Here is a 23,436-nt window from a genome sequence, read left to right on the forward strand (position 1 = left end):
AGCCCTTACCAATACTTAAGTATTGATTCTAAGACAGAAGACTAGGTCCTCAGGTGGAAGTAAAATTGTAGAATCAAGGTCCTTATAATTAACCTGATGTCCTAGTACTCAAAACTTTGGTGTGACAACTTAATATTCATGTTTGTATCTCAATGTTTTAGAGATACACCAGGGGAATAAGTAGGTCTTGGCTCAGTGGTGCTGAAAGGAGCCCATAGTGTTACATATATCTTATGAAGCCCTATTTAAATTCCTCATTTCAGCATATTGTGTGTGTGTGTGTGTGTGTGTGTGTGTGTGTGTGTGTGTATGTGGAGAAGTAGCTCTGTTAAAGAGTCAGTTTACTCACTTTATTTTTATTTAAAACAAACAACCCCTTACCTCCCGTCTCAGAATCAATACTGTGTATTGGTTCCAAGGCAGATGAGAGATGGGCAGTGGGAGTTAAGAGACTTGCCCAGCATCACATAGCTAGGAAGCTCAAATTTGAACCAAGAATTTCCCATCTCTCAATCCAATGAGCTGACTCCAGCACATTCACTTTAGAATGACATAGGTTACCAGTGTACAGTCATGCCAGAAGCAAGGAAAATAAAATACATTATTATCACTTAAAGCCTTGAAGATTCCTTTAGGTATTTTCACTTGCAGACCAATTCCTCCTCCTTTCCCCTCCCCATTCCATAGTTCAACTCATAACAAATTTAAAAAAAGCTTCCAAGGAACATATAGATTATTAAATAATTTGTTTATTGTATTGCATTTACAAAGAAAACAGACAGTGCACCCAAGTAGAAAGAATAAAAATGTATTTTCCTTCAGGGCTGTTGTATTGTTGCTTTTTACTGACAGCAAGTACAAATTCTTTAGTGAGCATTTTATGGCAATTTCAACGTAGGATGAAAGCTCAAGAGGGCAAGCATGGGGGCACCTGGAAGACTGGATTCTACAGTTCTCTCTTCATGCCTTCTAATCCATCTGGTTCCCTAAGTGAGTCAGGGAAAAAAGCCCTTATTTGGTAGGGAAACATTTCAGGAATTAAGTTATAGGACTTATCTTACCACCATGATAATAAGAAGTTATTCCTTTTACATCAAAATTATTCCTTTCTCATCAGACTATTTGCTGAAAAGGAATGACTAGTTTTTCTTATTCAACACCACCATCACCAGAAATGCCTTCAACCCTACTATTATGGCTTAATGGCATTTAAAGAAATGTAACTCGAGAGTCCTAGTTTATCATCACTAAAAACACAGATAAACCTGGCAACCCAGGGAAAAATTAAAATTACTGAAGGATTTCCCTGACATTATGAATGCTTGGGTGAGCTTTATTATTTTCTTTATTCCTGGCCCAGAAATCCCCTAGAGAAATAACATCATCTGATTTCATTAGTATCATCAAATCAAGAATCCAATGACTTGGCCAGCCAGACAAGGCTATGCAGGAAACATCTTACATGGATCACAGAACAACTTGGCCTGTTTCCTTGCCATTAGATTTCAAACTCAGAGAAAAACTAGTGTGCAAGAGTCTGATAGTTCCAAGAACGTTTTCTCTCAAGTTACACTTGCTTGGCTTTCTCTATATTCCATAGTTCTGAAGCAGGATCCATCCTCTATGAGAGCATTGATTCCCAAGGCCCTTTGGTCCATTATGAGGAAGAACTGCTGTGATCCCAATCCTGCTGCCCTTTGGCTTTTGGTTATGACTCCTTGTTATATCAGGGGGCAAATCTAGGAGAGATCCACCTTTATACTAGCAAATTCTACAAAGGTTTTAACTTTTTCTTGTAAAAAATTAAAAAAAAAAAACAAAAAACAAAAAACCACAACCCCCACCCCACCCCCAGACTTAAGTATATCCCAATCTTCCTGAAGTTATTGAGGCTAATAGCTTACCATTATACTCTAAAGAGCAACCACCTATATGCTGATACTAGAAAATAGCAGCAGAGAATGGCTATCTTTTCTTGGAGCAGGGGAAAGCAACACCTCCCCGCTCCTGGTTCTTGTATATTTGGGTTATGCCTGAGCATAATGCCAAACCATTTAAAGAAAAAGGAAAAAAGCAAAGCCAAATGGGGACATGGACTTCAAGGTCAGAACCTTGGGTAAATTAACATTGATGAAGGATTGCAAGTACTTCTAAGGAATTGTTTGAAGAAGAATCAGAAGCTCTGGTGACATCTTTTTCTCTTTCCAGATACAGAGGACCCAAAATCCAGAGCTCTTCCAGAGTTAAGTCATCCTGAATTCTTTAGTGATCAGGGTAGGAGGTTTCAACTCAAAGAGAATGAGTAAAGTGCCAGTCGGGGTTTTAAAAAACAATCAAACCAATACCTCTATCCCACCCCACCCTTAAAAAAACACCCCCAAACCAAAACCCTCTGCTCTTAGGAAAGCAGAAGATACATAAGGAAACGCTGCTTACGAAACAACCACTTGTCTGTAGCCAAAGGGCATGCCTGCCTTCTGAAGGATTTCTATTCAATGGTTCCAGTTCAGCTTCCATTCCCACTACTTCTGTTACAGTCAGACTAAAGATGTGGGCATATGAGAGTTATAGGAATATGGAGACTGGTATAAACAGTGGAAAATAATACTAAAACTCAGTCTTCTTAATTAATACAGCCCATTTCAAAGATAGAAGCCAAAAAAGTTGTAGGAAAAAAATGTGACTGTAAAGAGTAACCCAAACCATCCAGGAATAGGATGCATGTTCAGTGTCTCTGCTGCACATTAAATTAACACCTTTGTCTCATCCTTCTGCTGGCAATAGAATATGCACTAGAAAATTTGACTCTTAGAGTCAGTGAATTCAGGATGGGCTCACACATCTTCGTTGCTCTCTTATAAAAGGATGCTTATAATTTAAAGGAGGATGTTCTAATGGAAGTGGGAAGATGGAAGATGAGGGGCAGTTTCACATTCCAGTCCAATAGTCTTTGGCAGAGCCCAACCAAGGCAAAACTCACTCAGGATGCCCAATGGCTGTGGGGATTCCCACAGAGTCAAGTAAGCAAACCCAAATGAACAATATTAGATTAAAAAATAACAATAATCTAGGAAGCCTTGAAGGAAGAGCTTCACCCTGAAAAGGGAAAGGAGAATGCTTGAAGGGAACAGGAAGAGGATTAAGTATTGCAAGGAAAGAGAAGGAAGGAGAGAATCTGGAACAGCTAGGTCAGTGTATAATCTCTGCTGCAAACCAGAGTCCAGAGGATTACGATGTTGGGTCAGTGACTTTAGGAGTTAAGCCAAGGGTGCCTGAGACACTCTGCTGCTGTGGCTCGTTTCTCAGGAATCAGCTCCAACATTGGCAATAAGAAATCTGTGAAGCCTGCTGCTTCTTCTTGAGACCACTCATATTTCTCCACTAGAACTTCAAAAAGGCCCCAAGGCTTCAGTTTAGTTATGTGTTTTAGGTCACCTGTGGGGAAAAGAGAATAAATGAAAATAAGCAATAAATATGGGTAGAAAATGCTTTATTTTCAAATGTAAATCAATGTTCCAATCTAGGCAGAGGTTCCCAATCAGAGGCTACAGTAGATAATACTTAAAAAAAAAATAGCAAGAATTTATCCTTTCCCCAGTAACAAATGTTATCTCCCTTACAAAATATACATGTGACTTTAAATGTTCTAATGAGTATCAGTACTGAGTACTCAGTAAATCTTGTAAATTCTTTTCCTACATCTTCAACTAGTCGGAGGAATCATATTAGTTTGTGGCAAGCATTAATTTTAATCTCATCATGCATCTCTTTTGGCGAGCTAAATTTCCAAGAGCTACTGAAATTTTCAGCATTTTGGTACAAGTATTTATTAAAGTTAGGCCTATTATATGTAAGGTACTAAGAATATAAACGCAAATAATTAAATAGTCCCCAATCTCAAGGAACAAAGGTGGAAAGGATTATTAAAATGTTTTTGTTTTCCTTCCAACTGTACACTACAAGGACCTTACAGAAGTCTGGGAGGTAGAGCTAATATAAGAAATCTTAAAAAAAAAAAGTTTTTTTCATAGACAAGGACAATGGTCCCAATACAATAAGACTTCAGTATAAAAGGTCTTACATATGGGTTAAAAAGAGGTATAGGAGGAAGCAGGTAGATGGCCCAGTGGAGAGCCACACCTAGAGATGCGAGGTCTTGGGTTCAAATATGGCCTCCTAACTTCTTAGCTGTGTGACCCTGGACAAGTCACTTAACCTCCATTGTCTAGCTTTTACTGCTCTTCTTCCTTGGAACCAATACATATTCTTTATCAAAGATGGAAGTTAAGGATTAAAAAAAAAGTTATGAGATTTCATAAACTGCAGGCTTAATATGAATCAGTAGTACAATGTGATCTTTGGCTTGTAGAGGTAAAACTTGTAGAAATAAGGAGATGATAGTCCTACTTTAGCATGCCTGTTCAGAAAACACCTGAATTGTGCTGTTCAGTCCTAGGCACTGCATTTTCACAAGGATGTTGATAACTTGGAGAATACCGGGGAAGCTCCTACCCTATGAGGACCAGATGTTTAGTTAGAGAAAATTGGAGAAAGGAGAAACATGGTAGCTAGACTTTCTCTCCTGATCCCAGAGGGAAGAACTAGAAACAAAAGGCAAAAGCTGTCAAGGTGCAAAAATTTAGGCTTGAGGTAAGGAAATCTTTGTAGCAATTTGAGCTTTCAAGTAAAAAAAGTCTTCTTTCATAGAGAATGGGTTCTTCCTTTAGGCAAAGACCAGATAAGCATTTAAGGGCATGCTTAGAAGGGAGAGGGAGGGAATGAGTATTCATTTAGCAAAGTGCTTTACAAATATCTCATCTGATCTTCTTTACAACCCCTAAAGGAAGGTGCTATTAACCTGTTTTAGCGTTAGAGTGACTTGCCCAGGGCCACACAGCCAGTTAAGTGGCTAAGTCTGGATCTGAACTCAGGTCTACCTGATTCCAAATTAGTTTTCAGGCAAAGGCTGGACTAGAGGGGCCTTGAGATCTATTCCAATTCTGAAATTCTGCATGGATATTAATATTCTTTTTCACAACTATTTTATAGGGGTGAGGTGGGTCTAAGAATAGGAAAAATGGAAGGATGTAGGGAGAAATTTAGATAATGTAAAAACAAAAGATACCAATAAAAACTTATTTAAAAAGTTGTACCCATAGTGACTATATAGTCATATCTTTCCTAATACCCTGGGGCTTAGGATGTTGCATTGACACAAAATTCCCTTAATAAAAGCATGTGTGGGGGAAAAAAAGGGAAAATTGCTGGATTTTCAAAGAAAAGAACAAAAAATAAAATAAATAAAACCCGATGAGCTTTATTTCATGGTGAAGTAACATCCAATCCTGAAAATTAAGAGAAATATTAAATTAATTCTCTCTTTAAGGCATGAAAATTTTCCATGTGATGGTTAATTCTAGGTTGTATTGGAGCTTCTTTTCTCCAATCTTGTTTACACAAGTTTATCGTCCTACAAAATACTATTTACTAACTTGATTTGCTGGCCTCTCTCTCATTCCTTGGACAACTGGTGTCTACTTATGTGTTTGTCAGAAAACCCTCTGAGATCTCAACACTTAACTAAGCCCAAGAGAAGTCTACATTTTAGAGATGGATCAAAGCTCAGACTTATCTACTTTCCCCTGAATACATATTGCAGAAGAGGAAGCCCAGAGAGGAGGTCTTACACTTCATCAAGGGCAGACATGAATGAGCATCAGGCACCCCAGCTCAATGCTGTTCTAACTCTGCCACACTATTTGAGGGAGATGATTTATTCTCATCAATGGAGGGGATTGTAGGAGGAATAAATCAGAGGACAGTATAAGAAAATTATATATTCCTTCAGCTCTTCCTAAGCCAAGTTTTGTACTTTTTTGTATTTGTACTTTTGTTTCAAGTAAATTTCGAAACAATCAAACACGTGTAGAATATATATTCTATGGTAGCTAGGTCATTCATGGCAAATTTCCAACTTTTTACATCATTTACTCTTTTGCCTCCCCCCTCCGCCCCAGACTTAGTACAAATGAGAGGTGACCAAGCCAAAGTTCATTGCCTCTAAGTTACCAGTAACTTAAAAACTATGACCTGTCTATTGAGGGGAGAGGAGAAAAGCATTCACCATTACAACTATTTTTTGATTAACTCTGACCCTTCCCCCAAAACTTGAAGTTTAAGATCAGAAGTTCATGGACTGGACATTAGGTCATGTGATTCAATGTGCATATTTTAAGGAGGAGCCTGAAGCCCAAAGAAATTTTTTCCCTTCTTTTTAAAAAAACGGAACCAAAACATACCCCTACCTACCCACAAACCCTTACCTTCCCCTTTAATACCAATTCTAAGAGAAATTAGTGCTATGGATTAGATAATTGGGGTTAAGTGACTTCCCAGAGACACAAAACTAGGAAGTATCTGAGGCCAAATTTGAACACAGGCCTTTCCCATCTCCAAGCCTGGCACTTTATCCACTGTGCTACCTAGCTGATCCAAGAGATTAATTTTTAACTGGCTTGCCGCAGGTTATATGACATGGAAGGCCCTTAAGCCACACAGCAAAAGTCACAGGAATCCAAATGCCAGTGCATGATGTTAGTTAGGCAGGGCACAGTCCTCTTTACTGGCATTTTCTCCCAATAGGAGAATAGATAGGAACTCGACCAATTTGTTCCTTTGAATGACCCCATGGTTTCCTGAGAGCCATACTTACCTCTTAGATTTTATTAAAAAGATTTCCCCCGATGTTGGGGTTAAGCAATTCATGTGTCTTTTACCTTTTTTGGTGAAAAACTCCTTGGAATATTTTCCCGCCACAATGAGCTTGCGAGGCACCTTCCCCAGCAGTTCTATGATCAATGCAATGTGATCTGTGTGTTCCAAACATTTTAAAGAGGAAAGAAAAAAACATCCATAACAGGGCTAAGGCTGATCCAGCAGCTCTGGAGAATGGTGGAAAGAGCAACACGCACATCTCTATCTTCCGTAGAACCTCTAATGCACATTTTCATCTCTCAAGGTAAGGGAAGGACTGGATCCCGCAGACAGTGTCCCGAAAGACAGATGCACAGCTGTACACCCATACAGGGTGCCCTGGCTGGCAGCTAGTATGATGCCTTGGAGCGAATGCTCTGCTCCCCAAGGCTGTACGTCCCTGACACCTGCATGGAAACTAACATGATTCAATACTACCTCTGCGATTGAAGAAGTCCTGTGAATATTTCCCACTGAGGGCAAAGCGTCTTGGAATTCTGCCTATCAGCTCTATAATATGCGCAATGTGGTCTAAAACAGAAGGGCAAGAAGAACAGCATCAAGGGCGAGCTGAGAACAAGCTTTACACTAGAATCACTTTTTCAATGGCTGTTGAGAGGTGGCTATAGAACACACACTGGGGGCATGGGGACCAGGAAGGGAACAAACACAGCCCCTGGCAAACCAGGACCACTTTTACAGTGGTTATGAATTTCTAGTTTGCTATATGTTTCTCACTGGCACAGTTGGCTCAACATATTGAGAAGTTAAATACTCAAGAAATCTTCTATTCTTAGGCAAGGGAGGAAAAAAAATTAACTCCTCCCTCCCATCCTAGGCTGATTTCCAATGCTATATAGAACTCTGTGCAGTGAAAACATGGAAAACTAAAGAAAGAAAAATCAGGTCCTGAAAGGAAGTTCTCTTTCCAGGTAAATAAAGAATAGAAAGAGATGTCATGAAACAAAATAATTTTATACAAGACCACCACCACCAAAAAAAAAGTACCACAGAATAGTTGGGAGCTTTTGAGCCAACTCCAGAACACAGAACACTGGGGAATTTGTGAGCAGGATCCTAACTGGGGCACAACATTATCAGCTATTTCACCCTTAAGGTATGCTTTTATGTTTAATTCAATCACTGTTTCTAATTTACATGGTATTGACAGGATTAACTTTTTCTTTAAGTAAGTTAATATACATATTTGGTGTCATAAAACATATATGGTCTTGTAATTGGGGGTGGGGAGAAGAGCCACCAACGTCCTATTTTCTTTCCATCTCCAAAAGATTTACCAGACAATCTTTTTGGAAAAATCTTTTTGTCTGATTGTGAGAGACTATTGTTGTCACCTGATATGATTTTCCCTTTGGGGGAAGTGAATCACATGGTAGGGAAGGAAACCATCTTTAACCTCAATTCATAATCAACCCTTAATTGATAACCTCAAAAAGTCAAGGTTAGGAGGTAGCAACAAATAGTCAAATATGTACTCTAGGAACGAGTGATGGACTACCTTCTAGTAAGGGCTTGTTGCTACAGCCAAATGAATTGCAATTTTGTCGTTTAAAAGTTTTTGCTTTTTGTCATACATGAAATGGTCTATGGGCTGAAGCTTTTTGGAGGGCCAATGATGTGCTCTAGAAGCAGTGAATGGAGATCTATTTCATTACTATTGATAATAGGTCTATTATTTTTATCTGGGTTTTCCATTCATGGATACATTTTCCCTCCTTTAATTTTGGCATTATAAAGGTTTTTATTCAACCTCAATTTAACCACCCATGAGGTAAGATTCAAATGTACTAGAATCATCAGTACTTCTTTATAGAAATGACTGGGAAATTAAGGGGGGAAAGGGAGGGGGTGGGGGGAATTTCCTTGCTAAACCCAAATACAGAAGCATTTGTACAGTGCTAGGCATGCATTTTTGAATGACGAGATAGTTAACATATCAGAAGGAAGGGACCAATCTAGAAGAGAATTCTACAGTGATTCCCCAGGGGACCTTTTCAAAGTTTATTTTTTCACATCTACATAAATTATATTTAATAAGCCTCTCTCCAGTCCTACTGAATGCAACTGAGAACTTGGCTAAGGCATCAGTTAAGCCATTTTTTAGACCATTAGATGCATAAGGCCAGGAGCATGAGAAGACCAAGAGGTTTAGGGGAAGAGGGAATCCTTTTTTATATCTGAGAGAGTGAATTGTTAATACCTTCTTTCATGACAACTGATAATTGTTGACATTGAAGAGACTATATATAATGGAAAAGAATAATGGAAGATTAAAGCCAGGTGGGACCTTACTCAGCAGCTATTTTTTATAGGCTATGTTGATACATAAGGGAAAAAATAAAATCAAGCAGATAATGAAACATTAAGGACATAATGATTACCACATTAGGGGAAAAAAGTTACATGTGTACACTACCAAATGTTCAGAAAGAATTTTGGGATGACAAACACAGTGTTTACTCAGAAATTTTGGGGGTGGGGTCAATAAAAATCCAACAGTACAAACAAATCATATATTCATCACTTCAGGGAGCTATGATTTCACTCACATGAAATGAGCATTTAAACTAATGTAGACTGAAAAGTTTCCCTGACTTAACTCTGTGAGTTGCTATGGCCAAAAGAACTCATCAAGTGGAGTCTCTCCAAACTCAACAAGACTGTGCCCTGGAGTAGGCCTAGACTGCCCAATGTGATAGGATCTGCCAGAGCATTTTTTTCACTGACCCTTCAAGAATGTAGTCATCTTGGGGGCAGCTGGATAGCTCAGTGGATTGAGAGTCAGGCCTAGAGACAGGAGGTCCTAGGCTCAAATCTGGCCTCAGACACTTCTCAGCTATGTGACCCTGGGCAAGTCACTTGACCCCCATTGCCTAGCCCTTACCACTCTTCTGCCTTAGATCCAATATGTAGTATTGACTCAAAGACAGAAGGTAAGGGTCAAAAAAAAAAAAAAAAGAATGTAGTCATCTCCATGACATTAACAGGTAAAATAGGATATTAATGGAAAAATTAAAATTGCATATGAGTTAACTAATGTTTAAAATTCCTGCATTCTATGGCTATGCTACCTCAGCATTATATAAGATGCCACAAAAATGATAATTTGTTAATTTGCAAACCTATTAAATAATAGCAAAGAAATAATAGAGCAAAAGATGAACAATATGCTGTTCTTAAACTGAAATTCAGTTTGTGCAAACTCTTTCAACACAAGGAAAGGAAAGATGAAATCAGGAGTTCAACTAGAAGTAATCTGGCAATTTATAAGCCTCAGCCTAACCTAGTTCTCCCTTGTCCCCCCATAACCTCTAATAAAATCTAAAAGTTCTTTTTAAATGGACAAATCTTTTCTGTGTTTTCATCTATTATTGGATTTATATCGAACGTACCTAATATAATCCCTGCTCACTTCAACTGTATGGGACTTAAAATAGGGCACCTTTTTTTATCTGGAAAGATTTTATTTTTTCATCATCAGTGATGTTCATAAATTCTAAACAATAACTAAACACTACCAACTGCTGGGTAATTGGGTATATATCCAAAGACAGACTCACCTTCATCTCGAGTGTACTCTTCTCCTGAATGAGGTTCAAACAGATAGTCTCCAGTAGCTAATTCAAAGGCCTAAGGGGAAAAAAGGACAGCAGCAAATTAAAGCATCAAAGGAAAGAGAGAGATCAGGAGGAGGAATGATTAATGCTATTTGGAGCAATTCTAAGTAGTTTTTGCTTGAAAATTCTGCATATGCCTTAAAAAAAAAGGGGGGGGGGGGGGCCTAAGAACATTCCAAAAAAGATCTCCTTCCACAAACCTGTATCTTGGTAAAATGGAGTGAAGGGAGAGTAAAGACTCTGTTAATGCTAACAAGTTGGGTTATTCCATGCAAATACAAGGACTAAATAACAGCAGCCTGCATTTTGAGCTTTTCCTCTGGCATCAGAAACTTTGGCAGGTGCTGCTGGCTCATTTTCATGAGGCAAGTTGCTGTTTCGCCAAGTTAACAGTTGTTTTATTTTTTTAAATACAGCAGTTTTAACAACTGCATTCCCTGTAAATATTTGGTGATTAGCAAGTCACAGTCACAGTTTTAGTTTCTGAAATGGTTTCACACCACAGTGAATAATTCCAAGCAGCAAATTTCCCATTTCCTATAGTTCAAAAGAAAATATGCCCCATACATATTTTTTTTGTACATATGGTTCTAGGCTCCAAGCCACTGGTTCAACATCAAGCCAAGAACTTTTAAAAAAAGACTTACCAGAAAAAGCAAAGTACTTGTCGGCAATAGAAATACCTTGTAAACAAACTAATTTAGTGTTAGAAAGAGCTTCAAGATGCCATTCTAAGCCCCTGTAACCTCCAAGACGGGCTACATGGAACCTAGCCAGACAGAGAACTAATGACTTTTCTTTAAAGTCTCTAGAGTAAGAAACCCTGCAATTTCTTATGTTAAAGTGTTCCACTGGTTGACAGCCTTAACTAATTTTTTTGCCATGTCTGTTTGCTTTTACTAATCACTACAGAAACAAAAAGCACAACAGGAGAATGATTTTTCTGAAAGTAAAGTCAAGTTAAAAGAACACCACAAGATTATAAACCAAATGAACTGAGATTGCATTAGTGTCATTGGGTTCAGAGTCTTAGTTTAGTAAAAATACAGAACTATCTTTGCTCAGGCTTATTTTTAAAAATTTAAATACCATTTCATCTGAGTGTTAAATCACACTGCAATATTTTATTCACTCTTACAACATGTCATTGGAAGTTAACAGCTTTTTAACAAATAGGAAAAGATGGAGCAAAAGATGCCTGAACTTCTCATTCATTCTACATCAAACAGTTATAGTGGACAGTTTGCACTGGTAAAGCCAAAGACACTTGATTCCCAAAGTCTAGCTATCTAGTCTCTGTAATCTTTCTCAGCTAATATTCCCTTAAGGAAAAAACTGATCCAGATGGCAGCATGAAAAATTTTACTTGAAATTTTAAAACCAAATAAATCAATACATCTAGGATCAGAAATCAACATGCAGAAGCCAAATGGGACAGTATACATGTAGAGAAGAAGGGAAGTTGGATACTGCTCAGAAGGCAAATAGCATGTTGCAGGCAACAGAAATGTGTGGTCAGGAAGTGCCATGCAGTGTGATTCCCCAAAAGAAAAGAATGATTCCCCCATTAACTCCTTTTCTCTAGATAACATGTCCAACAATCTTTATTAGTGGGTTGACTGTCTCACCTGGTAGTTAGGAGGTAGTCTCAGATCTGTGAGTCACGGGGTAGAGTCTTTTAGGTTCCACCCTGATGCTTTATCCCTGGAGAGGGCTTCCCAAGCTGTAGATGTGCTCAATATACAAAACTTGAGGGCCCTGATTTTGATCTTAGATCTGACAATATTTAGGAAGGGCTGGAGTGCTGGACATGTTATCTTGGAAAAAGGAATTAACAGATGAGTCAAATTTTCCTTTCTTCAACAATCCCTACCAGAGGGAAGTAAAATTCCAGAGTAAGGCTGGAGGCTGGAAGGATAAAGTCTGTTTAAAAGAAGGAAAAAAGGAAGTTTAGTTTTCCACTACAAAAGCAGAGCACTCTTTTCAAGAGGCATCTGAGGAGGAAAAATAGTTATTACTATTGGGTGAAGCTAACAAAAAAAGAGGACATGGGAAAAACTGTCTAGTTTACATTAATGATACATTTAAGCTCCATTTCAGAAGCTATAAAAAAGTGAACACAGAATCTACATTTAACCATATAATAGGATTATTTAGGTTGTATTCAAATTGTTTAAAATCTATCAATGTAGAATACAGAAAAACACACTATAGTTTATTTTAAAATGATCTTATATATGTTGAAATAATCCTTATGTCTGATGTTAATGACCTGCTGCTACTTGGGATCTCCTGATAGTTGTCCACTACTGAGAGAGTGGGGGAGACAAGTTTCAAAGTGGTGCAATGGAGCAGCAGGGAAGAAGCTGGAAAAGCAGCACATCTTGTTCAGTGAAATGAAAGGCAAGAATGATGGAAAGCTAAAGGACAGCTACTCTTTTCTTAGTACATGCATCCCCTTAGCCACCTTCACTCTAACATTATAGACTTTACTCTACATCTAGACTAGGACCCAGATTGTCTGGAGTCAGACAGTGCTAGCCCTCCTTTAGCTACCATCTTGGTTCAAATGTTCCTTAGTTCTGGAGATCATTTTTCCAGTTAGCAGTGTTGTTAATAATATCACAAGTGAGGGGAAAAAAAGACAAAAAAAAATCTCTACTGACCACCGAGCATTTTTCCTGAGAGCTGTGATGGATGAAAAGGGAACGCAAAATCTAAGAGAAAGCTGAGGGAATAAGAATTGGGGGGGAGGAGTGGGGTTAAGGTTTTGAAGTTCTAAATATTTATCAACCTGTGTTTCATGTGGTATGGGAAGACTATTGAGATTGTGAAGTAAACTCTTTCTGGATGTGTCTAAATGAAACTTGTGAAGAACTGGGTAGGACTAGAAATCTTTCACAAATAGACAACCATTTTCAAAAAGTGCTAAGGGGGTCAGATGTCAAATAGCTCTTCTGAATCCAACATACTCTTCGAGCTAGATGCCTTTGCTCTGACCCAATCACGAATACATTCCCAGTAACTACACCTGGCCTTGTGATCCAAAACTCCCACCATGCCCAGCCTCAGCTCAAAGCACAGGCCTGCTTCTTCTGCCTCTCTACTGAGAGCCATGCTAAGGGACCTTTAAGACTCAGCTCTTTTCAGAGAACCAATTATGCTACTGAACCCTCCTCTCCACAGGCCTAGGAAATGAATCTTCACCTAAAGACAATGAACATTCTGTATGATAATACATGGATAACCAACACTGGAAGGGGGGAAGGGATGGAGATGATGATATATAACTTAAGAAAATCTGTGTGGAAATTTGTTAACACATTATTGGTAAAAAAATAAAAATAAAATTCCAAAAGTGAGATTTACTAGAAAAAAGAAATGTATGACTATATCTGTATTTAGTGGGCTACCTACCAACCATTGCTAAGGGTAACAGTCAATGAATGTCATTTTTGTAGGGCTTCAAGAAGCAATGGCAACAGTATTGTATTTAGGAGAAACACTACTTGAAAGAACTTCAGCAGCTAGTACACAATGGCAGATATTGAAATAAAATATAATATTATGTATTTAATTGGAATTTCAAGTGTTCAGTACACTTTCATCTCTCATACATTCATCTCACCAGCCCCCACCCCATTCCTCCTAAAGAGATTTATTGGGGTATAAATAAGGGGAGAAATAAAAGTTACTGGGAAAGAAGAGCCTTTTGGGTCTGTCAGGTCTCTTTGTGGAAGAAAAAATCATCTGGAAGGATTTTCATTGTACAGACAAATATACTGAGGCAGGGAAACCCTAGCAAAAGAGGCATTGACAAGAACTGCACATCCTCTATCACTCACCATGATGCCATTTCAGGCGTGGCTAAAGGACTTGTTAACTAAAGTGCTTGCTGCAATCTACTCTAGCTCTACTGATAGAGCCTGACACAAGGGTCAACATTCTAGATTGTAGACATATAAAAGGGGAAGGAGAATGGAGAAGTAAGATGAGAGGATCAGTCTAACAGAAATTGGATCAGAAAAAGGAGAGACTCTGGGAACTTAAGTAATGCCCTACCTTAAAGTTCTCAGGTTAACTTGCAAGTAAAACCTGTTTGTTTTTTTCTTTTCCTGTGTATGCTGATCCCAGAATTTAGCAATCAGGGAAAAGTCTGATTTATGTGGGTACCCAATGATCTTCCTATTTTCCATGACTATTTTCCAGTAGAGCCCTATTTTCTCAGATTTAATCCTGACATTATATCTGATGGCTCCCAACTCTCCTTTCCTTTCATCTGTCGTTAAAATTCAGACAGTTTCTGTGTTAAATTTTTTTTTCCTTTTGGTGGGAGGAAGGGAAGGGAGAAGAAAGATGGCTCTGGTTGTGGAAGCCTGTTAGTTGGCCATGATACCTACACCCTCAGATAATTAATTAATTTATGTTGTTCTCTCCTCTCCTCCCAATTTCTGAAGACTTGTGTACAAGTAAGATCAAAACAGATATCACAGTAACAGTGTTGAGGCGAGACTGGAGGTGGCCCTGCTAGGCAGTCAACCAGCAGCATGAATTAGTGTCACCTTAAACGATCCAGATTTTACTGCAGTTTTTTTTTCAAAAAAGCCTTCCTGAATCAACTACATGTGTTTTGTAATAATTAAGATTCCCTGATCCTCAAAACAAGCATTATAGTACAGATGTAAGAAGAGATCAGTGTTAAGAAAAAAGGGATAATACTTTTTATATTAGAGATATGGACCAAATTTATGACTTTCATATCATTTATTTATCTTTTGCCTTCATTCTAGGGTCTACTAGTGAAAGGTGCAAAAAAAAGTAAAATAGTTATAGGCACCCAAATACTGTAGTATAAAAAAAATAAAGCAATTGTACTCCAGAACTAAAAAAGGTCATTTCGTGTTCTGATAGGTAAAAGAAACAACTCAACAGCTAGGACTATAATCTTTTGAAAAGTATCTATAAGCCATCTGAATTGGACAAAATTATTTAGTACCTCTAAAGAGAATAATTTATGTTGATCAATATCCTGGTTCCTAAGATACTAGTAATAGGGATGAGGCAGTCTTAAATTCTTCAAAACAATACTTCACATAAAAGCTCAGCAAACAGAGGAAAGATTCTGGCACCATTTTGTGCATGTAAGGACAGAATCTGAGACCTTATCCCTAAAATTTGACATAATTTTATGAATATTAGCTTTTATTCTAATCAAGATAGGGTCACTCATATTCAGACCATTATTCTAACTATTTCCAAAGAAACCTCAGTTTGCTGGAAGTGTATGGTGGCCATATCAAATCAATAAGATTTCAAGAAGGCCAAGGTTTTAGTATGCTATTGCTAAAAGACATCTAAGACATGACTTTCAAATGGCTAGCCTGTCTCCTTTCTCTGCTTTCCCATCTTAGTGAATCAGTCAAGAATATTAAACGGTCTGAGAGTGTTAGGTTGATAAAATGGCAACAACAAATAATAGCACTACCTATTTTAGAGCTGTATTTTAGAGCTACATATAAAACTGCTGAGAAGTGTTTTCGGAGATCCTAAAAAATAACAACATGATATTTGTAAAGTGCATTATAAACCTTAAAGCATTAAAAAATACCAATTGGTTATTACAAAGGAATAAAAGGTCAAGTGAAGGAGGGATTCCAGGCCTTAAAGTATATTACAAAATAAGCACCTTCAACTGGAAAGAGAAGTTGTCAGAGGAAGACATAGAAGATATAGGGCTATCCTTAGAATCACAAAGATCTGAATTCAAGTTCTGCCTTGAACACATCCCAGCTGTGATCCAGGACAAATCCTTTAACCTCCTGGTTCCCAGGTAACTCTCTGAGCCCAAATTGTAGAACTGGTGGAGAGTTTATTCACTTAGAGCTCCCTACTATCCACTGAATCTCAGATTTAGACCAAACATTTAAATTTTTTTTAAAAAAATCAAAACTCTCTGATACTATTAACAGGCTAAGCAGACCAGACCCACTAGAAGCAGACATACTAACTTAGTATTTCATAAATCCAAGAACACAAATTTCTGGGACAAAGATTCCTTATTAAAAAAGAACTCAAACTCAGAAAACTAGTAATATACACCTTCACAGGTTCGAATGACACCTCACACTCCACGCTAAAATAAACTCTAAATTAAAATAAGACTTAGACATATAGTCACACCATACAAAATTAGAAGCTAGACACTATCTTAAACTGCCATGGTTAGTGGGAGAATTATTAAGTAAATAAGGGATAGAGGTGATCCTTAAATACAGATAATTGTAATTACCAAAACAAAACAAACAAAAAACCGAAAACAAAAACAAAAAAAAACCAGAATTAGAGAAATAGTAAAATGTAAAAAAAAAATCTTTGTAAGTAAATTCCTCTGGTAAAAGTCTGACAACAAAAATATATAGGTTATTATTGCAAGAGGTCAATCTCAAGAAAAAAAAAATCAAGGAATCAGATTGGACAAAGAGGTAGTAAAATGATTTCTTTGCAGATGTTATGTAGAAAATTCTAGAAATCCAATTAAAAAATTAGTTGAAACTATTAATAAGTTTAGTAAGGTAGCAGGAAACCTACCCAAAATCATCAGCATTTTAATATATTATTAACAAAGTTCTGCAAGAAGAGATAGAAAGATATAGTCCAGGGATGCCCTTCGATTGGGAAACGGCTGAACAAATTGTGACATCTATTGATGGACTACTATTGTGCTAAAAGGAATAATGAACTGGAGGAACTCCATGTGAACTGGATCTCCAGGATTTGATGCAGAGTGGAAGGAGCAGAACCAGGAGAACAATGTACCCAGAGACTGATACACTGTGGCACAATCGAATGTAATAGACTTCCCTACTGGAAGCAATGCAACGATCCAGGATAATAGAACTTATGAGAAAGAACGCTATCCACATCCAGAGAAAGAACTGTGGGAGTAGAAACACAGAAGAAAAACAACTGTCTGATCACATGGGTCAATGGGGATATGATTGGGGATGTAGACTCTAAATGATCACCCTATTGCAAATATATTAATATGGAAATAGGTCTTGATTTAATGATACACATAAAACCCAGTGGAATTGCTCATTTGCTACAGGAGGAGGGTGGAAGGAGAGGAGGGAAAAAATATGAATCATGTAACCATGGAAAAATATTCTAAATTAATTAAACAAACTTTTAAAAAAAAGACAGTCCATTGAAAATAACCAGAGATAACAGGTAAAATGCAAAATAAAACTGAAATTTCATATCTTACACAGAAAATTGGGAAAGTCAACAAAAGGATGAAAATGGTAAATTTTGCCAGGGCTGTGGCTAGACATACATGTTAAAGCACTGTTAGGGGAGGTGCAAACTAGTCCAACTATTTTGGAGTTTGGGAATAAACGCAAAAAGTCACTGAACCATGAATATCCTCTGGCTCAGCAATACCACTTCTAAACATACATACATCAAAGAGATCAAAGACAGAAGGGGAAAGGACCCAATATACACCAAAATATTTATAGCAGCACTTTTAGTGGTGGCAAAGAACTGAAAGCAAAGTGGATGTTCACTGAATGAGGAGAAAGTTTAACCAATTATGATATATGTAATGGAATATTATTGCACTGTAAGAAATAAATGCTTCACAGTGAAATAAGCAGAATAAGTGAAGAGTATTTTATATAAGCATCTCCATGTAAGGAAATCAACACAAAAGAAACCGTCACTGACACCTTTTAATGCCAAATTGTGACTTCAAAGGACTGATGCTAAAAAACACTAACTTTTTTTTTTTCCTCAAAGAGATTGTGGACTATTTATAAGAATAAGAATTTAACTGTTAATCATGGCTAATGTTATTTGTTCAACCTGCCTTACCTCAAGGGTTCTTACCTCAAAACGGTGGAGAAATCAGGAAGTGACAGATGCATAAAGAAAAAAATGATCTGGGAAGATGAAAACTCCACTCTGATATATCTAAGTTGAGTATTTGTTTGCATGTTAATAAGACCATGCTTGTGATTTGCCCTGAAGCAGAGAGCTGAGATAGTATGGAATCTGTCAGGAAATAGTAATTTACGGTTCCAAACTAGGAACCATTTACAAAAGCTCATTTTAGCACAACTAAATATGACCATTACTTGGATTCCTTGTTTGTGGTACCATAAAATGTTACGATTTCTTAGCTATAAATTGTAAAAATGCATTTGGTATTAAACCAAAGGGTTTTTGCATCAGAACCTGAGCTGCAACAATATACACATCTTTCAATGATATCCATGGCTTCTGAAATGTAATCACAGCAAAACTGACAGGGATCATGAATCATAGCTAACTTCCAGTCACAATTCAGTTGTCCCTTGGAGTTGGGCCTGGGCTAGTAAAATCTAATTATATTTCCCACAATCTTTTTGTTATTGCTACTACAGTATTCAATGGCACTTTTGTCACTGTCACTACTTCAATTTTAAGTGTCAAAGGGAAAAAGGCAGTAACAATAGGTTGGGTCTTTTTTGTTTTGGCCCTATAAAACTTGTCAATTATTTGGCTAAAGATATATGGTGTGCTTATCAAGTTGAAGAGGACAAGTAGAGAAGAGAAACAGCTATTATGCTGGAGGATCCAAATGATCACAATCGGAATAAACCAAGTGTTACCAAAAAAAAAATGAATAGATGAAAGAACAAAGTCATATATATATATATATATATATATATATATATATATATATATATATATATATATATCCCTCTTGCCTAGATACTATATTTCCAATAATACATATAAAAGATGGCGTTAGCTCTTTTGGTTATCATATTACTTTCCCTGGAACAATCACAAGCACAAATTTTTTATTACTAAATCAAACACTAACTAGATTTTTGGAAAGACAATAGTCAGAGTACATTCAACATGGGGTGCCTAAAATGTTGAAAAGCTAAGGATTCATTGAAGGAATGAGAACTAAGTCTAGAAAAAACTAAAAGATGACATAATAACTGTCTTCAAATATTTGAAATGTTGTCTCAAAGGAGTAGAATTGTTTTTTTTTTTGCTTGAGTGGGTAGACTCATACCAAATGAGTTAAAAAAACAAACAAAAGAAAATCAGATTTAAGCATATTATAAGGGAAAATGCCTCTAAAAATTAGAGATATCTTCACTAAGAGGATCAAGTGATTTGCCCATGACTAAGCATGCAGCTATTTTCAGAGGTAGAATATGAATGCAGATTGCCTTCAGATTGCCTTCCTGAGCCTAAATGTGCTTCTGGCTCAATGGAGGGGTTAAACTACTGCAAGGGGAAGGATCACATATTTGTTAGACAAGGAGGAAAAGATAAGAGCAGCAAGGGATTCACATTGGAATAGCCTCTTTTCCTCAGTAAGAAGCCAGAGGGAGAGAATGGGAGGTTTGAGGAAAGAGGTAATGTGGAAAGAGCTTTTGGGGGGAGATGGAAATAAAGGGATTGACATCCTTGGACATTGATAGCCAAGCTGTAACACAAATTTATTGTGTACCCAACACTGTGTACCCTTTTCTTTACCTTCATTCAGAAGCATATCAATAGGGATAGAAGTCAGACAATGAGAGTAATTCAGCACCTAAGTCTGGTAAGAAGATGAACAGCAATAGGCCAAAAAATTCAAGAATGTACAGTAGAGCTGAATTGGTGAATGATGGGGTTAATATTAGAGGGAAGAAGGGAGGAAAGTGGAGTTAAGAGCAAGAATAATAGTCTGATTGACCAGGTCAAGGTGGTAGCAGCGATAGGTGAAAAAGCATTATCTCCACCATCTGCAAAGCTCAGGTCTCCAAAGCTTTATTTCCTCCATGTAGAAGGGAACAAACTAGAAGGGAGAGGTTTCTTAGAAGGCTACTAAGAAGGACAAGTGAAAAGAGGTTTAAGTACAGAGGAAAGAGACTTTTTGGTTGTTCCTATGCTAGCACAATTTCAAAAATTCAGAGTTTCCCCAAAACGATGAGGATTGTTTGATGCAACTCTTCTCATACTTGTGGTGAAATGAGTTGCCTCTAATATTTTATTGCCTCTAATAACCCAGAAGAATTTTATTTTATAAAAATATTTATTTAAAATATTTTTACCATTCTTCTTTGTGCTTTACTATAAAATTTTCATGTTCCCATGGAAATGCCTTGAAAGAACAACCTTTGTACCATCATATTGCATTCTTAAAACTCCACCATTCTAAGAATTACCATTCTTAGAAACACTGTTAATACTTGTCAATGACACTTTTAAAATTGCCTAATAATTATAGCCAAGCAATTAAATACTCCTGAGAGTTGACCATATTAGTTCTGTAGCTCTTAAAATATAGCCAGTGCTGAAATTGTACAAAGAATTCTTCCAATATTTTTGGCAGGCAGTTCAGAAAGGTGAGAACTGTTTTGCAAACATTTTCAGAACAAGAATTGAAGGTAGAGAGCATACAACAAAAGCATTTGAACCCAACTTTCTAATCACTTCTCCTACCCTGCAACTGTTTCCTAAGCTAATGCTTATTTGGCTAATTCATCTTAATAGGGACTTAGAAGGAAGTGAATGGCACATGCCAGGTGCTTCAAATGTAGCTAAAACCTAAATGACTAGATGCTGGATTTTAAATGTCAGCAGCTATGTCATAAACTACCAATTTCTTATTCTCATGAATTCATCAGTCATTCTAGGGCAAAATATAATCAAAAAGAGAAGCCCAAGGAATGGCAAAACTTACCATACATGCTGTGCTCCAAATGTCAGCAGGAGTATTATAACCAGATCCTATGAGTACTTCTAGGGATCGATACTGCCTTGTCTGAATATCTTCAGTGAAATGCTTATGCTGAAATAAATGAAGCAAATGGGAAAATATTAAAGTTAATTTATTCTTAGAAAGTGATATATGGGGGTCACAGAATGACAGTTTTAAAAACTTTTCAAATAAAGCTTTACATAAGCCAAGAGCTGGGAGAAACCGTAAACTTTATCACTTTTAAGCCCAAAGAATCGGAGATCCTAAAATTTTAAGTGGCTTTCTTAAAGTCACATAGATAGCGAGCAGCAGTGCTGGAATGTGAACCCAAGTCTGCTGACATCAATTTCAGGGCTCTTTTTACTGAATCATGCTATCTACTCTAAATTCTTAAGTTACAAGTTGGTTTTATTAGTTTTAAGCAGAATTTTCCTTTAGAAATAAAAATTTAGGCTGGGAATGCTACTTTTTAAAGGAAACAAAGTCATCTCCTAGAATAAAAAAAATAGGTAGATAATTTATATTCATGAAATCAATGGTGATAGCATGCTAATAGCTACATAGGTGTTGAAGAAACTGGAATAAAGACTGAATCACTGTGATTCCAAGTAAGTGAAAACACTTATATTGGAAGACAGTATTGAACTGAGCCTTGAAAGGAATGTAGGATTAAGATGTGCTGAGAAAAATTTCAGGAAGCAAAGCAAATAAAGATCTGGGAACATGAACAAGAAAATTCGTATTGGAGGGGGAGCTAAAAAGTATAGATAAGATGAAGGAAACTGAATGTCAGGCTGAGGACTCTTCATTTGATCTCATAGCCAAGAAAACTATTTCCATACTCTTGATCAGGAGATCAGAAAAAATGAAGACATTGTTATGGAAAGTTTAATGTGGCAGCTGTGTTGCCAGGAGTGCTAGCTTGTAAAGACTTTGAAGAAATATAGGCCAGAAGTGTGATGGTCAAGAGCTGAATTTAAAGTAGTATTCACAGAGCAAGAATCAAAACCAAGAGCTATCAAGAGATAAAACTGGTTACATTCGACAATTTGCTAGATACAATCTGGTAAATTACTAGATACAGGGACAAAGGACAGGAATGAATTTAAAACAATTCTAAGGTAGCAGGGTATCAGAATTTGTGACCCCGGGTGGTCATGAGAATGGTGACACCATTAACAGAAATGCTGGGAGAAGATGTTCTTAGTAAGAAAATGATCATTTCAGTCTTTGATATACTAGGACATGGGTGAGAATTAAGAGCACAGATGTGTTTTGGGAGTGACTGCCATGAAAATGATTACTAAACTCGTGAGTAATGGATGTGTGCTTTAAGATATTTAAGGGCACAGGGCTAGATTACATGTTTAAGACTGTATTTTAAAAAAATAATTTATCAAGATTTCATAAGCTTGTTTCTAAGCTCTTCTCTTAAAGTACATTACAATACTTCCTGTAGTAGGCATTTAAATCTTCAAATACCTCTCTAGTAAGTTTATGCCAAAACTGCTTTTAAAATCAATTATCTTATGACCGACATTATCAAGGGGGAAGGGAGAAGGAAAAGGCACAAATGACCAATTCTCACACCACTAGTTGGGCTCAAAACATACTTAATTCAATTCTGCACACATTTATTTAAGCACAGTGTTCCAGGACTTGGGCTTGGGACTAGAGATAAAAAGATAAAACCCAACACTTCAAGGTACCTGCATTCTATGGTGGCAGGAAGGATAGCAAAATAATTGTGTGTGGGGGAGGGGGGAAGGAGGGAGGGTGGCCCACTAACAAGTAGGGGAATAAAAGCCTCTTGTATGAAGGAGCCAATACCTAAGCTGATCCTTGGAGAGAGCTAAGAGAATGGGAGCATTGTGGGAGGAAGAAAGCAAAGAAATGCCATATACAGGGAAAAGATGCTCACGCTCATTTGGCTGAAACTTAGACATCATAAAGAGTAAGTAATGTTTCTGGAGATATGATGTCTTTATTTACTTTCTCAAAAGAAATTTAATTCATTAAGGATATTTCATGGTTACATGATTCATATTCTTTTCCTTCCCTCTTCCCTATCTCCTCCCAGAGCCAATGATCAATTCCATTGGGTTTTACATGTAAGATATGTCTTTAAACACCAAATAGAAGAATTTATATTGAACTCTGGAGGCAAGAGGAAGCCACTCAAGATTCCTGATCAGGAAGTTGCTAGAAACTGTGTTTAAGAATCACACTTTGACAGATGGTGTTGACAATGGACTAGAGAGGGGAGAGGCTGGCTATAAGGACTTGTGAAAC

At 37.2% G+C, this 23,436-nt stretch overlaps 1 protein-coding gene across 6 annotated transcripts in view; it reads right to left on the bottom strand.

Annotated features, from left to right (window-relative positions):
- Positions 1-731: 731 nt before the first annotated feature.
- SRPK1 (SRSF protein kinase 1) overlaps positions 732-23,436 on the bottom strand; it is an 89,352-nt gene continuing 66,647 nt past the window's right edge. For 4 of the 6 annotated variants that reach the window (XM_056818122.1, XM_056818119.1, XM_056818120.1 and 1 more), the window contains exons 13-16: positions 21,127-21,234; positions 10,335-10,404; positions 6,777-6,869; positions 732-3,435 (exon numbers count right to left, since the gene is read on the bottom strand). In XM_056818122.1, coding sequence (XP_056674100.1) covers positions 3,251-3,435; positions 6,777-6,869; positions 10,335-10,404; positions 21,127-21,234 — 456 coding nt within the window. In that variant the 3' untranslated portion in view covers positions 732-3,250. Of the gene's footprint in view, positions 3,436-6,776; positions 6,870-7,191; positions 7,285-10,334; positions 10,405-12,019; positions 12,315-21,126; positions 21,235-23,436 lie in introns of those variants that run through there. The other 2 variants (XM_056818118.1, XR_008916528.1) reach the window with 2 other exon arrangements.

Source organism: Monodelphis domestica, chromosome 2 (genome assembly GCF_027887165.1).
Source record: "Monodelphis domestica isolate mMonDom1 chromosome 2, mMonDom1.pri, whole genome shotgun sequence".
Taxonomy (NCBI): domain Eukaryota; kingdom Metazoa; phylum Chordata; class Mammalia; order Didelphimorphia; family Didelphidae; genus Monodelphis; species Monodelphis domestica.